General features: G+C 41.5%; 1 protein-coding gene across 5 annotated transcripts in view; it reads left to right on the top strand.

The window, feature by feature from the left end:
• mettl21e (methyltransferase like 21e) overlaps positions 1–18,310 on the top strand; it is a 42,218-nt gene that overhangs the window by 18,314 nt on the left and 5,594 nt on the right. For 3 of the 5 annotated variants that reach the window (XM_069890684.1, XM_069890686.1, XM_069890687.1), the window contains 3 exons: positions 8,064–8,144; positions 8,883–9,040; positions 9,367–9,478. In XM_069890684.1, the coding sequence (XP_069746785.1) occupies positions 8,064–8,144; positions 8,883–9,040; positions 9,367–9,478 (351 nt within the window). Of the gene's footprint in view, positions 1–1,454; positions 1,576–8,061; positions 8,145–8,882; positions 9,041–9,366; positions 9,479–18,310 lie in introns of those variants that run through there. The other 2 variants (XM_069890685.1, XM_069890688.1) reach the window with 2 other exon arrangements.

Below are 18,310 nucleotides of genomic sequence, written 5' to 3'. Positions count from 1 at the left end.
CATTGATCCACTCATTACAAAAATAGCAATAAAAGGGTTCAGAGTCAGATTAAAGGAAATGTTCTTAGGATCTTTTATCTTAACTTTTGATCAATTAAAAGATAAATACAATATACATAGTAATACAATTTTTGCATATTATCAATTAAAAATGCATTTGAAAAAGAGACTGGGAGCAGATCTGAGACTCCCTAAACAAAGTCAATTTGAAGATATAATAACAGACACATTTGTTGTGAAGAAATTTATTACTAATATGTATATAAAATTACAAGAGACTGTAAAAAGAAAAGAGATTTATATAAATCAAAAATGCAATGGGAGAAAGATTTAAATATACAAATTCAGGAGGAGATTTGGTCAAAATTCTGTTCTAAAAGAGTTACGAATACAGTAAATGTTAGATATCAAATGGTTCAATATAAATTTCTTCACACGGTAAATGGACCTGATCCTAATTATTCAAATAAGTGTTTTTGATGTGCGCAAGAAATAGGGACTTTTTTGGTATTGAGTGTAGTCTTGTGAAAAAGTGGAAAGGTTTTGGAATGAATTGAGTTTATTATTAGGGCAAATTATGAAGATAAAGATACTAAAGGATCCAAGAATATTTTTATTTGGAGATATTAATGGAAAGGATAGAAAAGTGAAATTGGACAAATACCAAGAAAATTTTTTAAAAATTATTGCAATAGCAACTGCAAAGTTATGTAATAGCGATATCATGGAAAGATGGTAGAGAAGTGTTATTAAGTAGATGGTATAATGAGATGCAAAATTGTATACCTTTGGAAAAAATTACATAGTTTAAGGAATCGAGCTGAAAATTTTTATAGTATTTGGAAACCATATATGGATTTTATGGATAATTTTCCATCCATCTCTTATATCTTATCCACTCCTCTTAATTAGTAATTTTTAATAACAATTAATGATTGTCTATACTAATATTATTGTATATTAAATGGTAGGTGTTTCTTTTCTTTCACTTTTGGATGGGAGGGCGGGATGGGGAGAAAAATATAAAAGTTTTTTTGTATCATTGTCTATGGATATTTGATTGATGTTTTATTCATTCTTTTTCCTGTAATTATGCGAACAATTAAATAATTTTTTTAATGATCTTGCTGGATCAAGGAGTCTTTGTCTTCCAAATTTTGTTTTCATTTATCCATAGATTATTCATTGAATTAAATTTGATAATTAGTTTTCAAGTTAAAACAAAGAAGCTCCAAATAATTATTGCAAATAATAAACATTAATTTAAAAACAAAAACTTGAGTAAAATGCATGGTTTCATACTCTGGTAGAAAATTGTTAGCAGAGCATTGATAAGAAGGCTCTTTGATGCTGAAGATATTTCAATAAATTTAAAACTGTGTCATTCTGAGGTATATTTCACGAAAATATTGCATTGTTTTACTTGAATGCCGGCTGATGATCAAACTGTGGAGTGTATGAGCGTTGAACCTAACCAGAGGTAAACAAGATTGTCTGCAGATGCTGGGGTTTAGTGCAATACACAAAGTGATGGAGAAACTCAGCAGGTCATGCAGCATTCAGAGGAAGTAAAAGGTAATACAGTACATTTCTGATTATCCGAAAACCACTTAACTGAAATTCTCAGTTAACCGAAATTTTGAAAGTTGAAAAAAAAAGGTATTTTCTTAAATTTATGCATTTAACTTATTTTGTAAGCAGATATCACATTGTTTTTTGCTAAGAATTAAACATTATTTCATGCTTGAAAAAAAAGAATTAAAGGTAGTGTACTAAATACCTCTTTGCAGTAGTTACTAAGAGAGGGACATAACCAGAACATATGGTATAAAGTACCTTCCTGAGTTGTATACTTATCACATTTAGAGGATATATTGGGATAAAATTTAGCTAACTGAACTTTGGAGTAGTGGGCCCTATGGTTTAATTTAAATTGTAATGAGGAATGTCTCGCACAGAGAGAAGATGAATGTTTATGTTTCAAAATAGACTCCCATGTATCTTCAGCAAATAGTTGTTGAAAGTCATGTTCCCAAATTTTCTTAATGTTAGATAAGGAGCTATTACTAGATCTTAATAGTGGTTCATAAAGGGCTGAAAGCAATCCTTTCTGATTAGTCCTAAAATTATATACTTCCCAGATAAGATAAAAATCTAAGTTTTGGGGAAGCCTCAATATTAAGGAATTTAAGAAGCTCCTAATCTGTAAATAGCAAAAAAAAATGATGATTAGGTTATTTAAATTTGGCAAATAATTGCTCAAAGGAAAAAAGTCTTGGACTATATATATGTCCAAGAAAGAATGAATACCCAACCTGGACCATTGACTATATCTAATGTCTTGAACCGAAGGTTTTAAAAAAAGGAATTAGACTAATTAAGAAAAAATTATGAAAATCAATGTGCTTTCTAAAGTGGAACCAAATATGCAAAGTATGTCTAACTACCAAGTTATCAGTTAATTATAGAGAGCGAAAAAGGCAAATGTGCTCCAAGTATTGAGATAAGAGAATGTCTTTTAATGGATTTAATTTCTAAGTCAATCCATCTTGAGGCACCTGAATAATCATTATGATGTAACCAGATAATGATATATCTAATGTTCATTGCCCAGTAATAAAGCTCAGATTAGATAATGCCAAGCCCCGTTTTTTTTTAGTATTTTGAAGGAATTTTTTTTCCAATGGGGACATTCCCTGTTAACACCATTGAAAGAGGAGACCATTGAGATAAGGATTTCTTAACACGATTCAATAAAGTAAGACCCTTTCCCTTAAACAAGTTAGTGATATTTCATGTAAATAGCAATAACTAAGTAATTAAATTGGTTTTTAACAATTTTAAAAGGCGATAGAAGGGTCAAAAGATCAGGAAGAATAATTTATTCTTCTGCAAATTCAATTTGTAACCTGAGAATTGACCAAATTGAAGTGATAAGATCTTTGGAATTGAATGGTCAGGATTGGATATATATAGTAGAAGATTGTCAGCATAAAGAAATATTTTATGCATAGATCCAGCTCTAGAGATTCCTTAGATATGAGCTGATTGCTGAACAGCCATTGCTAGGGGCTCCAAGGACAAATTAAATAAGAGTGGACTTAGAGGACAATCTTGTCTGGTCCCCCAAAATAGTTTGAGGTTTTGATTTAATTGAATTAGAAAAAATTAATTTAATCCAATTAACAAATTGGAAATCAAGGTTGAATATCTGCATAACACAAGAAAGGTATCTCCACTCAATCCAATCAAATGCATTTCCAGCATCTAGAGAGAGAATACATTCAGAAGACGAGATAGTAGGGGAATAAATAATGCCTAAAAGTTGACGAACATTGAGTTGTGAATAATGTCCTTTGATAAATCCCACCTGATCCTCAGAAATAATGAGAGGCATTATATTTTGTAACCTGGAAGTTAGAATCTTAGATTAAAATCTTAGCATCAAAATTTAAAAGAGAAATTGGTCTATAAGAGGAACAGTCTAACAGACCCTTATTCTTTTAAAGAATAAGAGAAATAGTAGCTTCATAAAAGGTTTGAGGCAATTGTCCACTGTTTAAAGATTGATTGAAAACTGAATCCAAATAAGAAAAGGATTTATAAAACTCCTCTGGGAAACCGTCCGGGCCAATACTTTTACTGGACAGTAATGAGTTACTAGCTGCAGGCTATCTCCTGCTGTGAGATAGGCTGCTCCAATTTATCTTTATTATCTGAAGAAACTGAAGGGATTGTCAGTTGGTCTAAAAACTCCATATTGAAGTTCAATCTTGAGCAAGACCGGAACTATATAATTTAGAATAAAACTGATAAAAAGTATCATTTATGTCAGCATGATCGCTAGTGGTTTTACCATTAGCTGTAGAGATCTCAGCAAGAAGCTGTTTTGGAATCTGGCTTTTAATTTGGCTCGCTAAAAGTTTACCAACCTTACCCCCATGGACATAATATTTAGGTTTTAGTAACTGGGCTTGTACAGGGTAAGTAAGTAATAAATTAATTTTAAGTTCAACCCTCTTTCTAAAAAGCTCAGGTTTTAGGGTTGTAGCATATTGTTGGTCAATAAGTTTTAATTTTGGAGCCAAATCATCTCTCTCAGAATTTGCTTCCTTCTAAGATCAGCCATATAGGAAATAATTTAATCTCTAATAAAAGCTTTAAAGGGATTCCAGCCTATTAAAGTCAGAGACCCCCAAAGAGGTATTTTCATTTAAAAAAAGATGATATGATCTTTCATAAATTCCAAAAAGTGAGTCAGATAATAAAAGAGGATTAAATCGCCATTGTCTAGTAGTCATATTTAAGTCTGGGATAATAAAAGATAAAACCACTGGAGAATGGTCAGAAATTATTATACTTTCATAATTATAAGAATCAATTGTAGGAATTAATTGTTTATCCATGAGAAAGTAATCAATACATGTACATGTATGGTGTTCCTTAGAAAAGAATGAAAAATCTTTATCATCAGGGTTAAAAAAAACCTCCATGCTGTTGTGCAGAAGGACTTGGGAGTGCTTGTGCATGAAGTACAAAAAGTTGGGTTGCAGGTACAGCAGGTTATTAAGAAGGCAAATGGAATGTTGGCCTTCATTGCTAGAAGAATTGAATTCAAGAGCAGGGAGGTCATGCTGCAACTGTACAAGGTACTGGTCCAGCTGCACCTGGAGTACTGTGTGCATTTCTGGTCTCCATACTTGAGGAAGGATATGCTGGCCTTGGAAGAGGTTCAACGGGTTGATCCCAGAGATGAAGAGGTTGACCTACGAGGAGAGACTAAATTGCCTGGGATTATACTCACTCGAATTCAGAAGAATGAGAGGAGATCTTATAGAAACATATAAAATTATGAAAGGGATAGATAAGATAGAAGTAGGAAAATTGTTTTCACTGGTTGGTGAGACCAGAACTAGGGGACACAGCCTCAAGTTTCAGAGGAGTAGATTTAAGTCAGAGACAAGGAAAAAATGTTTTTCTTAGAGTAGTGAATCTGTGGAATTCTCTACCCATGGAAGCAGTTGAGGCTACTCCATTGAACATATTTAAGGTTCAGTTAGATAGACTTTTTACATAAAAAAGAAATTAAGGGATATGGGGAAAAGACAGGTAGGTGGAGTTGAGTCAATGATCAGATCAGCCATGATCTAATTGAATGGTGGAGCAGGCTCGATGGGCCGGATGGCCGACTCCTGCTTCTATTTCTTATGCTCTTATGTTATGTTCTTTATGTTACCAGATTGTAACATAAAGGAATTAATAAGCACAGCTGACTTATTTAAACTAGCAGTCTTGCGATACGAATGGTCAAGAATTGGTAGGTAAAACTTAATGCAGGGAAATGCAAAGTGCTGAATTTTGAGGTAAGTTTGAAGAAAAATCATATTGATCAAAGGACCTCAGGGTGAGGTAAAGACTGTACAACAGGCTTTAATCCACAAAGACTTCCACAGAGCCAGACTGGCTGTAGCTGCAGTAACTCTGAGTGAGCTTCAGGAGGCCAGCGCAGGCTTATATCCCGGAGGGTGATTGACACCCGACTGGGTGGGGCTTGATCCCTTCAGGCCGACTGATTGACAGCCGGCCAGGTGTTGTCCTGTCCCCTTACAGTCCTCTGGGGACTGAGGTTGCGCCCTGCAGTAGGCCGGTGGTGTACCACCACAGACTCACACTAGGAGGTTGCTTCGTTGAGTACCTTTGCTTCGTTGAGTACCTTTGCTTTGTCTATTTTGGTAAGGAGGATCTCCCAGTGGCCAACTATTTCAATTCCCTGCTCATTTCCCATAGTCTTATGCACTTCCAAATTGAATTCCTTATTTATTTATTATTTATTTTCATTCAATTAAGTTCACTATTATAGTTTTTTTATGAGTGCCTGTCTGGATGCAACAATGAGAATTTTGGAGCATTTGTAGAATGTGACATTGATACAAATCCTTCTTTTCTTTGCATGTTCATGCACCAGGAAGCCTCTTAAACACTACTATTGCATCATGTCTTCAGACTCTAATGAATGTCTTCTGTAGATGGAAATTTTACTTAAATAAATGATTTTTGAGACCAACTGCTGAATTAGTTTGTAATTTTTACTCAGTATTTTCACAAAATAGTGAAGTTGGATTTCCATTTTGCCAATTGCATGAAAGTTATACTATTCCTTCTTAGGAAATTGGTGCCATGGGCAAGCTCAGCTTTCACCAGCTTCTTCCAATTGACGTGGAGAAGCTGAGAAGAGACAATGCATATGAACTGTTGCAGCTCAACCTCCCTTGCCTCACCAAATGTTACCTCAATCCATGCCCACCCTTTTCCTAAAACCATGCTTTAACCCTGCTATCAAATTCCATCTTTCGCAAGCACCCAAACTATGATCATCAACGCCATAAATGATGCAACTCTGTGTGGTTTACCACTGATCTTCGTCCTGCTCAACCTTTCCACTGCCTTTGAGACAATTGACCAACCGCATCATTCACCAGCAAGACTTCACCATTTTTTCAAGCTTATTAGTTTCTTTAGTTTCTTTGTGCTTAAAAAAAAAGCAACGTATTCAAAAGAAACAAATGATAATTTGCATCCCCTCTATAGCTGGAGGTTGACTTGTTAGTGAGACGTGTTTAATAAATATTACTTCACTTAATTAATTAAACTTTCTACATTCAACTTAATAAGGAATTAGTGCAGCAAGGTGAAGCACGAGACCCTGTCTCTGGGAGGGCAAGGCAAATCACCCAAATATAAGCAGGATTTCACAATTCCCAGAATTGTTCTTGCTTGCAATGAGTTCCTGCTATTAATAACAGTGTGTAATCTCCACATGTATGAAATAGGAGCAGAAGTAGCCCATCCAACATTCAATAGGATCACGGTTGATTTAGCTGCAGCCTTTAATTCCCCAAATTCTTCAAAAACATCAATTTGATATAAATACATTCAATAAGGCAGTATCTACTGCTTTCTTAGGCAGAGAATTCTACAGATTCATCACTCTCTGGGAGCGGCAGTTCCTCATTATCTCAGTTTTAAATCTACACCCTGAATCTTGAGGCTACGCTGCCAAGTTCTAGTTTCACCTACCAGTAGAAACAATCTCCCTGCTTCTTTCTATCTATTCCTTTCATAATTTTATACATCTCTATGAGAACCCCTTCATCATTCTAAACTTCTACTAGATGTGATAGTACAGACCTATCACCAATGTATATAGTTACAGTATCTAGAGTGTAATGACTGTGCTTACAGCGATAGGCTGAGAGCTTAGCCACGCCTACTGTCTGGGCCTTAAAGGGTTGTGTCCCTAGCCAGGTCGGATCATTCCGGACTGGTCGGCCACCTGTGAAGAGCTTCTGTCTTTTGCTAATAAAAGCCTTGGTTTGGATCAACAAGTCTTTGGTTCTTTCGACGAGCTCTACACTAGAATAGTCTCAAGCTATTAAATCTCTCCTCATAAGATAGTCCCTTCATTTGCAGAATCAACCTAGTGAAACTGCTGTGCACAGCCTCCAAAGCTAATCGATCCTTTCTCAAGAAAGGAGACCAGAACTATATTCAGTACTCCAGGTGCGGCCTCATCAGTACCCTTGAGAGTTGCAGTAGAATCTTCCTGCTCTTTATGGAATTCATGCTCAAGTACTCCCAGCAGATTCTGCACAACAGCATGTTGCAATTTTCACAATAAAAAAAATAAAAATAGCAAAATTTCCTTAATACAAAAATGACATTTGGTAAATTTATCATCAGACAAATTCTAACCTCCACTGAGAAATGCACATGTTTATTCATCTTGCATTTAATATATGTATTTGATGGCGGCACAGGTGTAGCAGTTAGCGCAACACCTTTATAGTGCCAGTGATTGGGACCAGACCAAGGTTCAAGCCCCCTCTATCTGTAAGGAGTTTGTACATTCTCCCCATACCTATGTGGGATTTCTCTGTTTTTCTCCTACCATTCAGGTTAATGGGCTGTAAATTGGGTGGCACAAATTCGTGCACTGAAATAGCCTGATGCTGTGCTGTATGTCTAAATTAAAAAATTAAATATTGTATGATCTTTTTCATTAGGTTTTCAAGATTTTTTTTATATATACAGAGGCTTTGGACCTGTGGTAATGAACAAAATGCAAAAGAAAAGTATTGAAGAAGGTATGAGTAATTTATATATCAAAATATGCGGGGCTTAAGGTGAAAAGTTACGAGTTATGGTCTCTAGTACTTGCATATATGTTTACCAATGACAGGCCCTTGATTACAGATGTCATTGCGGAATACTGTGGGTTACAAATATAGTGGGTAATCCACTCAAGCATAATGATTCTAAATTGGAGTGTTAATTGACTAATAATGTTGTACACTGAAACTTTTTTTTTCTATGAGGATGCGTTACTTTTTAAGAAGAAATATTGCAGAAAGTCTTTCTCATATGATAAAACAATTAAAAAATGGATATCATGGATGAATGAATGAATGTCTTTTATCAGCAATCATTCTTTCTTTGGTTTGGCTTCGCGGATGAAGATTTATGGAGGGGTAAATGTCCACGTCAGCTGCAGGCTTGTTTGTGGCTGACAAGTCCAATGCGGGACAGGCAGACACATTGATATTTAACTATTTTGCAACTCATCAGTTCTTGATGCTATTCTTTTACTTTTTATATTGTTTGCAAAGCCCAGGGTGATAGCTGGAATCAAATGTTTGGAAATAAATTAGTTTATATCATATAAACATGCATAATTAAACAAAATAAAATTTTGAGACTTTTTATTTTTAAATATATGAGATTTTTCATTTGTTTAAAACCCCTCATTTCTTTTGGTGTGATAGGTGGATAAATACAATCCAGAAGGTGCCTATGCAAAGACTAAAATCTTCCATTTTCTTCAGAAAGGCCTGAACAGGAAGATATATCATCCGAAATCATGAAAAGACGATTTGTGCCAAGTATTTTCAAAAGCACATCCTGGGAGAGCTTTCAATTTGCTGGATGGAAAATCAAAATTACAGAGACCACCGATTGCTATGGTGCATATGTATGGCCTTCGGTAAGGTTATATATCAATTGTAAAACCAAGAGGGCTTTAAGTTCTTTTGCTGATATTTGTGGTTTGATGTACAACAATTTCAGTCTGCCATTTTAAGTATTTTTTAAGCATCGGATAAAATAGTGAACAGAAGAACATCAAACACAAATGTTAAGCACGTGTCTGCAAAAGTTAGCAATAGGTAACATTTCAGAGTGAATGCTTTTTCAATAATTTTTGGATCATTGTTCATTTTAAAATAATTTGAAACAACCACTGCCAAGCTGGGAAAACAATGTTAACCTACATCAAAGAAGCCAACATACTTTGTTTGCTGAATCACACAGGCCATAGTGTTGTGTTATTACCTGGAACACAGCCAAAAGGAGATCATGGATAAAAACGTAATTGAACTAGGATCAGGAACAGGACTGGTATCAATTGTTGCTTCTATACTCGGTAAGTAAAGACCATTTTTTTCAAAATAGAGTCAAGGTGGAGAATTGGTTTGGCAAGAGAATGTAAAATGATAGAAGAAGGTAATATTATTAAATGGAAGGGTTTGAAAGTGTGGCATATGTAAAAAAAGCAAGGTGCTTTAAAGATTATTATTTTAACTTTCTCTCGAAGGGTAAATTAAGCAGCAGGATTGGATTTATTGCCCATCCCTAATGGACCCAAGATGACAGTGACAAACTTTTTAGAAGTAATGAAATCCCTCCACAAAGATTAGGCAGAGTCTTTGCATGTATCTTTTTGGGATATGAACTGCATTAGCTTGTATTTATAAGCCACTGTGGCCACAGTCACTTTTGTCTATTGCCAGCACATTAATTGGCAATTTAGTGAAATCAGTTTTGCAACTTGACATATTTGCACTTGAACTCACTATTTCCTTGTTGCTTGTTAAGTACTATAACTATAAAAGCTTCTACATGCTTACTGGAGACAAGATTTTGATCTGTCATCATTGAAAGAATAGTTGTTCAGCTCTGCACCAGAATTGTGTAACATTTGAAGGACTTGGAAATACTTCTCCAAAGTTGTTGCTGCTGACATTCTTCTCGGTGACAAAACCTGGGAAATGTTGCTAAAAGTAGATACTGAGCTCTATGAAGGGGGTGCCAATCAAAAAATTCTTGTGACATTGTCTTTCTTTCTTTGGCTTGGCTTCGCGGACGAAGATTTATGGAGCTGCAAGCTCGTTTGTGGCTGACAAGTCCGATGCGGGACAGGCAGACACGGTTGCAGGGGAAAATTGGTGGGTGGGGTTGGGTGTTGGGTTTTTCCTCCTTTGTCTTTTGTCAGTGAGGTGGGCTCTGCGGTCTTCTTCAAAGGAGGTTGCTGCCCGCCGAACTGTGAGGCGACAAGATGCGCGGTTGGAGGCGATATCAGCCCACTGGCGGTGGTCAATGTGGCAGGCACCAAGAGCTTGTACCTCTTCTTTGAGAAGAAGAAGAAGAAGTGACATTGTAGCACAATCAATAACCACAGACACCATGCACGTGGTCAAAGACTTTAATGTCCTGAAACATCCAGCGCATCACTACATGCTTCTGGCCCAGATCCTAGGCTAGAATTGAGGGAGGAAACTAGGGCTCTCAGCCTTTATTCAGAAACTATGGGGAGGAGATACCAGGTTGGAGGTGGGCCAGCCTCAGTAGTCCAGTGAGGTTCCCACCTGTATTACCGTGTGCACCACATTCACCCCTTTCTTTTGGATAAACTCCTGTGGGGTGAAGTGGAACAATGTCCATTATCTCTGGTCATTCACTCCAGTGGCTTTATCTGATGCTGTAATCACCAGAGTGCTGGTGGTGTCATCGTTGGCTCATGTGGTGTGGCGACCCGTCTTGCAAGTTGAGTGTCTGGGGGCTGAACTGTGGCAGTGTGAACAGGTTCCGATGGGGGTGAGAATGTTGGTTGTTCCGCAGGAGGTTGCAGGGGTGTTGGGGGCGGGGCCCTGAGGGGTCATGCTGGTGATGGTGGTAGTTGTAAGAGATCATTTACTTGGACGATATCTGGGACAGGCTGGTCTCTGATGAGGGCTTCTGAGTGTACCTCCCATACTGGGGCCCCTGCTCGAGCCAGGTCAAATGGACACTGTTTGTGGGCCTACTGGGGGTTGGCATGCAAGAGGTACACCTCCTCGACCAGCGGATCTGCCTTGTGGGTCCTAATGTGTCTGCGGAGAAGCACCAGCCCAGGGGTCATCAGCCAGACCAACAATGTGGTTCCTGACACCAACTTCCAGGGAAGGAGAACAGTTTCTCATGTGGAGAGCCGTTCATAGCCATACAGAGTAGGGTCCTTGTGGCGTGTAGCACTTCTGGGAGGACCTCTTTCCACTAGGAGATGGATGTTCCTTTTGATGAGGGCTAAGAGGACTGCCCTTCAGATAGTGCCATTCTTCCTTTCTGCCTGCCTGTTCCTGCGGGGGTTGTAGCTAGTGGTCCTGCTTGTGGCTATGCCCTTGACAGGAAATACTAACGTAACTCCTCACTCATGAATGAGGACCCCCGATCACTGTGAATGTAACTGGGGTATCCAAACAAGGTGAAGAGGTTGTGGAGGGCTTTAACAATCATAAGCATGGTCATATCTGGATAGGGGATTGCAAATGGGAAGCGGGGGTACACGATATTAAGGAAGTACCTGTTCCTGTTTATGGATGGTATAGGGCCCTTGAAGTCCACACTGAGCCATTCAAAGGAGCGAGTGGCCTTGATCAGCTGAGCTCTCTCCAGCCGGTAAAAGAGTGGCCTCCTCTCCATGCAGACCAAGCAGTTATAGGTCAGCTCTCCGATCTCCTCCACCAAAAAGGAGAGGTTGTGGGCCTAAACAAAGATATAGAGCCTGGTGACCCCAGGGTGGCAGAGGCTATCATGAAGGGCTTGAAGGCGATCTGCTTGTGTTCTGGTGCAGGTTCTCCTAGACAGAGCATCGGGTGGCTCATTGAGCTTCCTCGGCCAATACAAGATCTCATAATTGTAGGTAGACAGATCAATTCTCCACCTCACGATCTTGTCATTTTTGATTTTTTCCCCATTGTTTATTGTTAAACATAAAAGTGACAGCTCTCTGGTCAGCAGGGTGAAGGGTCTGCCAAACAAATAGTGCCTCCAGTGGCACATTGCCTCCACTATAGCCTGTACCTCCTTCTCAATGGCCAAGTACCGGAGTTTGGGAAAAGAATGCTTGGTTCAGGGCGAAGTCAGAGACATCGCTCCCTACTTGGAAAGGGATGGATTCATCAATGGCATTCATGGCTGCTGTAGCAATCTCCCCCTTAATTTCCTCGAATGCCTCACAGGCCTCCGCCAATGAAAGAAAGATGGTTGTTTTTACCAGAGGGAGGGCTTTGTCTCCATAGTTGGGGATGCACTAGGCATAGTACGAGAAGAACCCCAGGCATCTTTTAAAAGCCTTGAGGTTCTGGGGCAGTGGGAGTTACAACAGGGAGCACATGCACTCAGGGTCAGGGGCAATGATACCATGCTCCACCATATACCCAAGTGTTGCCAACCGCATGGTACTGAACACACACTTTTTCTGATTGTATGTTAATTTCAGGGTTTTAGCTGTGGCCAGAAACTTTTGCCGGTTCTTATCGTGTTCCCCTTGGGTATGGCTGTAGATGGTGACATTATCTAAATAGGGATACATGACTTTTAATTTATTGTCATCCAGCATGAGGTCTATTTCTCTTTGGAACACCTACACTCCATTCGTGAGGCTGAATGGGACACACAAAAAGTGGTAAAGGTGGCTGATGGCCTCGAACACTGTGTACGGATGACCCTCCAGGCGGATTGAGATCTGGTGGTATGCTGACTTGAGGTGTATAGTGAAGAAGTCCCAAAACTGGGTGATCTCATTCATCATATCAGCTATGCAGGGGAGGGGGTAGGCGTCCGATAAGGTGAACCTATTGATGGTCTGACACTATCCAGTGCTTCTCCCCACTCTTAACCACCACCGCCTGTGCCCTTCAGTGACTGTTACTGGTTCTATGATACCCTTGGCTAGTATCTGCACAACTTTGGCTTTTATGAACTCCCTATTCCCGGGGCTTTATTGCCTGCTTTTCATGGTGACAGATTTGCAGTCGGTGTGAGTTTCTGGAACAGCGAGGATGGAGGGACCTGGAGGGTAGCCAGCTGCAGGTTGGTTGTCCTCGACAGCGTACTGGTGTTTTACTGGCTGCGTTCAGAAGGGAGGGCAGGTCCTCCAGGAATTAGCTATTCCTGACCGTGATTGGGGGTGTGGCCTAGCAAAATGAATGAGCACACTTTTAAGCTGACACTGGAAATCCCGTCCCAGTATGAGTAGAGCACAAAGCTGGGGCATTGCTAGCAGTTTGAAGTTTTCATACTTTGTGCCCCTAATGGTTGGGGTCACAGTGCAGCACCTGCAGATTTCCATGGAGTGGGACTTGGATGCTAACACTACCCTACACTTGGCAGGGGTCACCGTAAGGGAATAACGTTAGACCATGTCCAGGTGTATAAAGCTCTCAGAACTCCCCGTGTTGAATAGGCGTCCCATGGTGTGACCATTTACCTCGATGTCCATCATCAATTGCACCATTTGGTGTGGCCTGTTGTTGTCCAACATGATGGAAGCTAGTGTCAACTTGTTGTTGGAGTTGCTGCTGCTATAACATTGAAATGGCTGCCTCCAAGATAGCCGCTCTTAGGATCTCGAAGATGGCCACCCCCATGGGTCACATGAGGTGTGGTCCAGAAGAGTCACCAGATGTGGCATCATCCCACATCATCGATCTCCCTTTCCTGCCATTCAGTTCTCAGCTACTGGAAGTAATGCCGGAAGAGGGTCAAGCCAAGATGGTGACGTGGGTCGCTGCCCATGTGCGGCAATGCTGGAAGGAGGTTTAGAATGGCATAACTTATCATAGAGCCCCTTTCTCTGGCAGTTCAAACAGGTCGCGCTATGGCCCGGGCAATACTTTCTCGGGTGGTTTGGTTTGGCCGCAGTAATTGCATCGTGTGCTCAACGACTGCAATGACAGTCAGGGTCCACAAGTCCCAAGATGGCGACACCCATGCACCCCATCCGGTAGCCACATGGTTTGCCAAGAAGGCCTCAGTGTTATTTTGGGCTGTTTCTAACAATCGAGCCAACTGTATGATTTCTGGAGGGTCTGGTTGCTCTTCTCCAGGAGTCGCTTACAGATGTGGTTGAATGGAAACTGGACACTAACCTGTCACAGATGAGTTGTTCTCGGTAGGCTGTGGCCATTACATCTTTGCATCCACAGGATCGTCCCAGCTTTCTAATGGCCTTGTCAAAATCATCAACAGACTCACCAGGGTCTGATGTTGGGTGCCCAGTAAATAGTGGGCATACTTCACGTTCGTGGGGGCCATCGCGTCGTCGTAGTTCTCACAGTTCCGTATTATTTAGTAGACTTGGTGGCCCTCTAATGCAGAAAGTAGATCACACTTATCGATATCGGCTGAGATCTTGTGGTGCCTCATGAAGGCCATCGGACAGTTTAGCCAGGTATTGAATTTACGGAGGCCTCTGATTCCTTGGGATTGGTCTCCAGCTTCTCCACACGTATCACCTTGTCCATGGCAAAGAAATCAGGACATTAAATTGTAGCACGATCAATAACCACAAGTAGACATGAAGCACGCGGTCAAAGGCTTTATGTCCTGAAACATCACTACATGGTTCTGGCCCAGATCCAAGGCAGGTACTGAGGGAGGAGACTAGGGGTCTGATCCTTTATTGGGAAACTATGGAGAAGAGTTACCAGGTCAGAGGCAGGCCAGCCTGTGAAGTCCAGTGAGGTCACCACCTGCATTACTGTGTTCCACCACAGTAATGTTACAGATGGGAGGATCAAAGCAGCTGAACATTTGTCCTGTAATTCTGAGAACAGGCAACCAGATAGTTTGTAGGATGTGGGACAAAAGCTGGGATGTGATATTGCCAAGATAGTTTTCAAAGGGCTTGTCTTCAGATTGGTATTATTACAAATGAAACAGGAATCCTCCACAAGAAATTTCCAGCCTGACAGAGCTTTTCAACAAATGTCAAACACAGCAGCACAGAGTATTGTTCTATATGCAGATTTACAGAACTAAAGGGAAAAATGTGCAACTTATTTTATACACTCCTGTACTGAAATTGATTGAGATTTCTGTAACAACTACCAGTAAACTAACCCATTATAAATATTTTTTAGCAAGAAAATCTGCAACTTTCCTTCCCCCTTCCCCCCCCCCAACCATTTTATTCAAGCTAATGCTTTTTGTGCATAACTTGACAAAAAGTTCAGGCTCAAAATGTTGGTTATATATCTTTGCTATGAAGAGCACTGTGTGACCTGCTAAGTTTCTCCAGCACTTTCGTGCATTAAATACTATTAATATTACGGTGTGTTGTGAGTTCAACTTGGTTGTACAATATTTAATTGGAAACACAGGATCCTAAGCGACATTAATGTTTTGATTAATACTTTCAAACTAGTTATGTTCCCTTTACATATAGAAGCATTTAACTACATTATAGTGTAAGTAAATTGGACAAATTTAACAAATTAACAAATAACAGGAAGGTTCAACCAATTGGTATACACCAGGAATTCACAAGGACAATTTCATAACTTTTGCTTGTAAAAATTTGAAGTATGAAGGAACACAGCTCCGTCCTCATCGAGGGGGCTCAGTAGTGGAGAGGGTCAAGAACTTCAAATCCTGAGTGTCAACATCTCCGAGTATCTGTCCTAGAGCCTCCACGTTGATATAATCACAAAGAAGGCTTGCCAGCAGCTATACTTTGTGAGATGTCTGAGGAGATTCATTATGTCACCAAAGACTCTCAAATACTTCTACAGGTGTACTGTGGAAAGCATTCTGGCTGGTTGCATCACTGCCTGGTATGGAGGCACCAACTCTCAGTACAAGAATAAACTCCAGAGCGTTGTTAACTAGGCCTGAGACATCACAGGCACCAGCATTCACTCGATAGAGGACATCCACATGAGGTGGTGTCATAAAAACGCAGCCTCTATCCTCAAAGACCCCCAGCATCCAGGCCATGACCTCTCCAGTCTGCTACTATCGGGAAAAAGGTGCAGGAGTCTAAAGAAAAGTACCCAACGGCACAAGGACAGCTTCTTCCCCGCTGCCATCAGATTCCTGAATAATCAATGAACTAAATGTACTGGTGTAGCGGGCTGAGCAACTGCATGAGTAAATGGCCCAATCGCCACAACACACGGCCGGTCCAAGATGGCGCTGCCGAGAAGGAGCCCACATCCAGCGACATGTGCGGGTTAAGCCGCCCTCCACTTCTACGTAGTGCCCCACCGGCCAGAGAGTGACACCACGACACAGTAACATCACTTCCAGAAAATGGCAGGTACGTCACCGGAAGTGAGCAGGCCAGTGCGGAAATGCGGCAGATTCAAACCAATAAACTCACTCTTTGGTTCACCCTCACACTGCGTGGATGTGTCTTTACTCTGTAGCATTGCTACAGTGGTGACCCCGATAATTCCAATGTTTTTTTGGAACCAGCATCGAACATAGCAGGATGCAGCAACCAGCTACATCCACCATTGCAGTGCCAGTGACCAACGCAGTGGGCGTGCATTTACCGCCATTCTGGGCAAACCAGCCCAGGAACTGGCTGCAGCTGGCTGAGTCCCAGTTCCACATCAGGGGAATCGTTTCAGAGGACACCAAAACCTACTGATAGAGCATAAGTATGAGCAGTTTCGATGTTTCCTCCTCGACACTGTTGAGCTCAGCCAGCATGAGCATGCCATCCACATCCTCAACATGCGGGGCCTGCACGACAGAAATCTCTCCAAACTTATGCTTGAGATGGCGGCCCTGCCAGACAGGCACACAGATTGTTTCCTGTTTAAGGCACTATTCCTCTCGAAACTATCAGTGCATGCAGCATTGGCAGTCTCAAACATGGAGTTCAGTGCCCCCACCTCATCAGACATGCTGCTCCGCACACCACAGCAGCCAGTCCATGCGATCGGTGCCACCACCCTGTCCAGCCCATCAGAAACTCCAGCAGTAGCCACAGCCCAGCAGTAATGCAAAGGGTGCATGGAAAAGAACAGCGAGTATTATTTCTACCACTGCCAATGGGGCAAGAATGCCTGGCGGTGTACCCCCCCCCCCCCATGCTCATACCCCACCGCCAAAGCCAACACGGCAGTGGAAAGCGAGCAGCCCAGTCACCGATAGTAGCCTTGGTGGTTGGCACACAGAAAGGTCTACTCTATCTCAGAGACCAGAGGACCAAGAGGGATTTCCTTGTCGACACAGGTGCAGAGATTAGCCTCATTGTGCCCACGTACTTTGAGGCGAGACACAACGCCAAAGGCCTTCCCCTACAAGCAGCCAGCAGGTCCTCTATTCCCAGCTACGGGACCTGCCTGGTCACCATCCACGATGCAGATGCCATTTTCCAGTGGGAGTGTGCCATCATGGTGTGAGGCAGACACTACTTGGTGCAGACTTCCTCTGGGCTCATGAACTGCTGGAAGACGTGACAAGATGTTGGTTGGTAAACGCCACAACCTTCCAGTCATTTTCCTCACTCTGTGGAGGCACTCTTTCCTGCCTTTGGGAATCCACGCCTAGGACCAAGATGAGTTCGCTTCCTTACTGGCCAAATATCCGACTTTACTAGCACTGAACTTCCACAACTCCAACCCGCCACATGGCGTGGGAGCACCACATAGAGACAGCCAGCACCCCAATACATTCTCGAGCCCAGTGCCTCCTGCCAGACAAACTCCAAAAGGCCAAGGCCGAGTTCACCACCATGGAGGAGTTGGGGATCGCCCGCCATTCCAACAGCCTGTGGGCCTCCCTGCTCAACATGGTGCAGAGAGCTCCGACGGTTGGCACCCGTGTGGCAACTACTGATGTCTAAATGAAGCAATGGTCCTGGTCAGGTACCCCATCCTGCACGACCAAGATTTTGCCATGAGGCTACAAGGCTGCAATGTATTCTCCAGGATGGACCTCATAAAAGGTTACCATCAAATCTCAGTTCACCCCAGCGATGTCCAGAAGATAGCCACATCACACCCTTCGGCCTCTTCGAATTCCTAAGAATGCCTTTCGGACTAAAAAACGCAGCCCAGAGATTCCAGCGGCTAATGGATGTGGTCGGCAGAGTCATCAACTTCATCTTCATTTATTTAGATGATATCCTCATCGACAGCACCGATGCCAGCACCCACAGGGCGGACCTCACCTGCCTGTTTGACAGGTTGCAGCAGTTCGG

Source organism: Narcine bancroftii, chromosome 7, assembly GCF_036971445.1.
Source record: "Narcine bancroftii isolate sNarBan1 chromosome 7, sNarBan1.hap1, whole genome shotgun sequence".
In the NCBI taxonomy this organism is placed as follows: domain Eukaryota; kingdom Metazoa; phylum Chordata; class Chondrichthyes; order Torpediniformes; family Narcinidae; genus Narcine; species Narcine bancroftii.
This window is presented reverse-complemented; position numbering and strand designations above follow the sequence as displayed.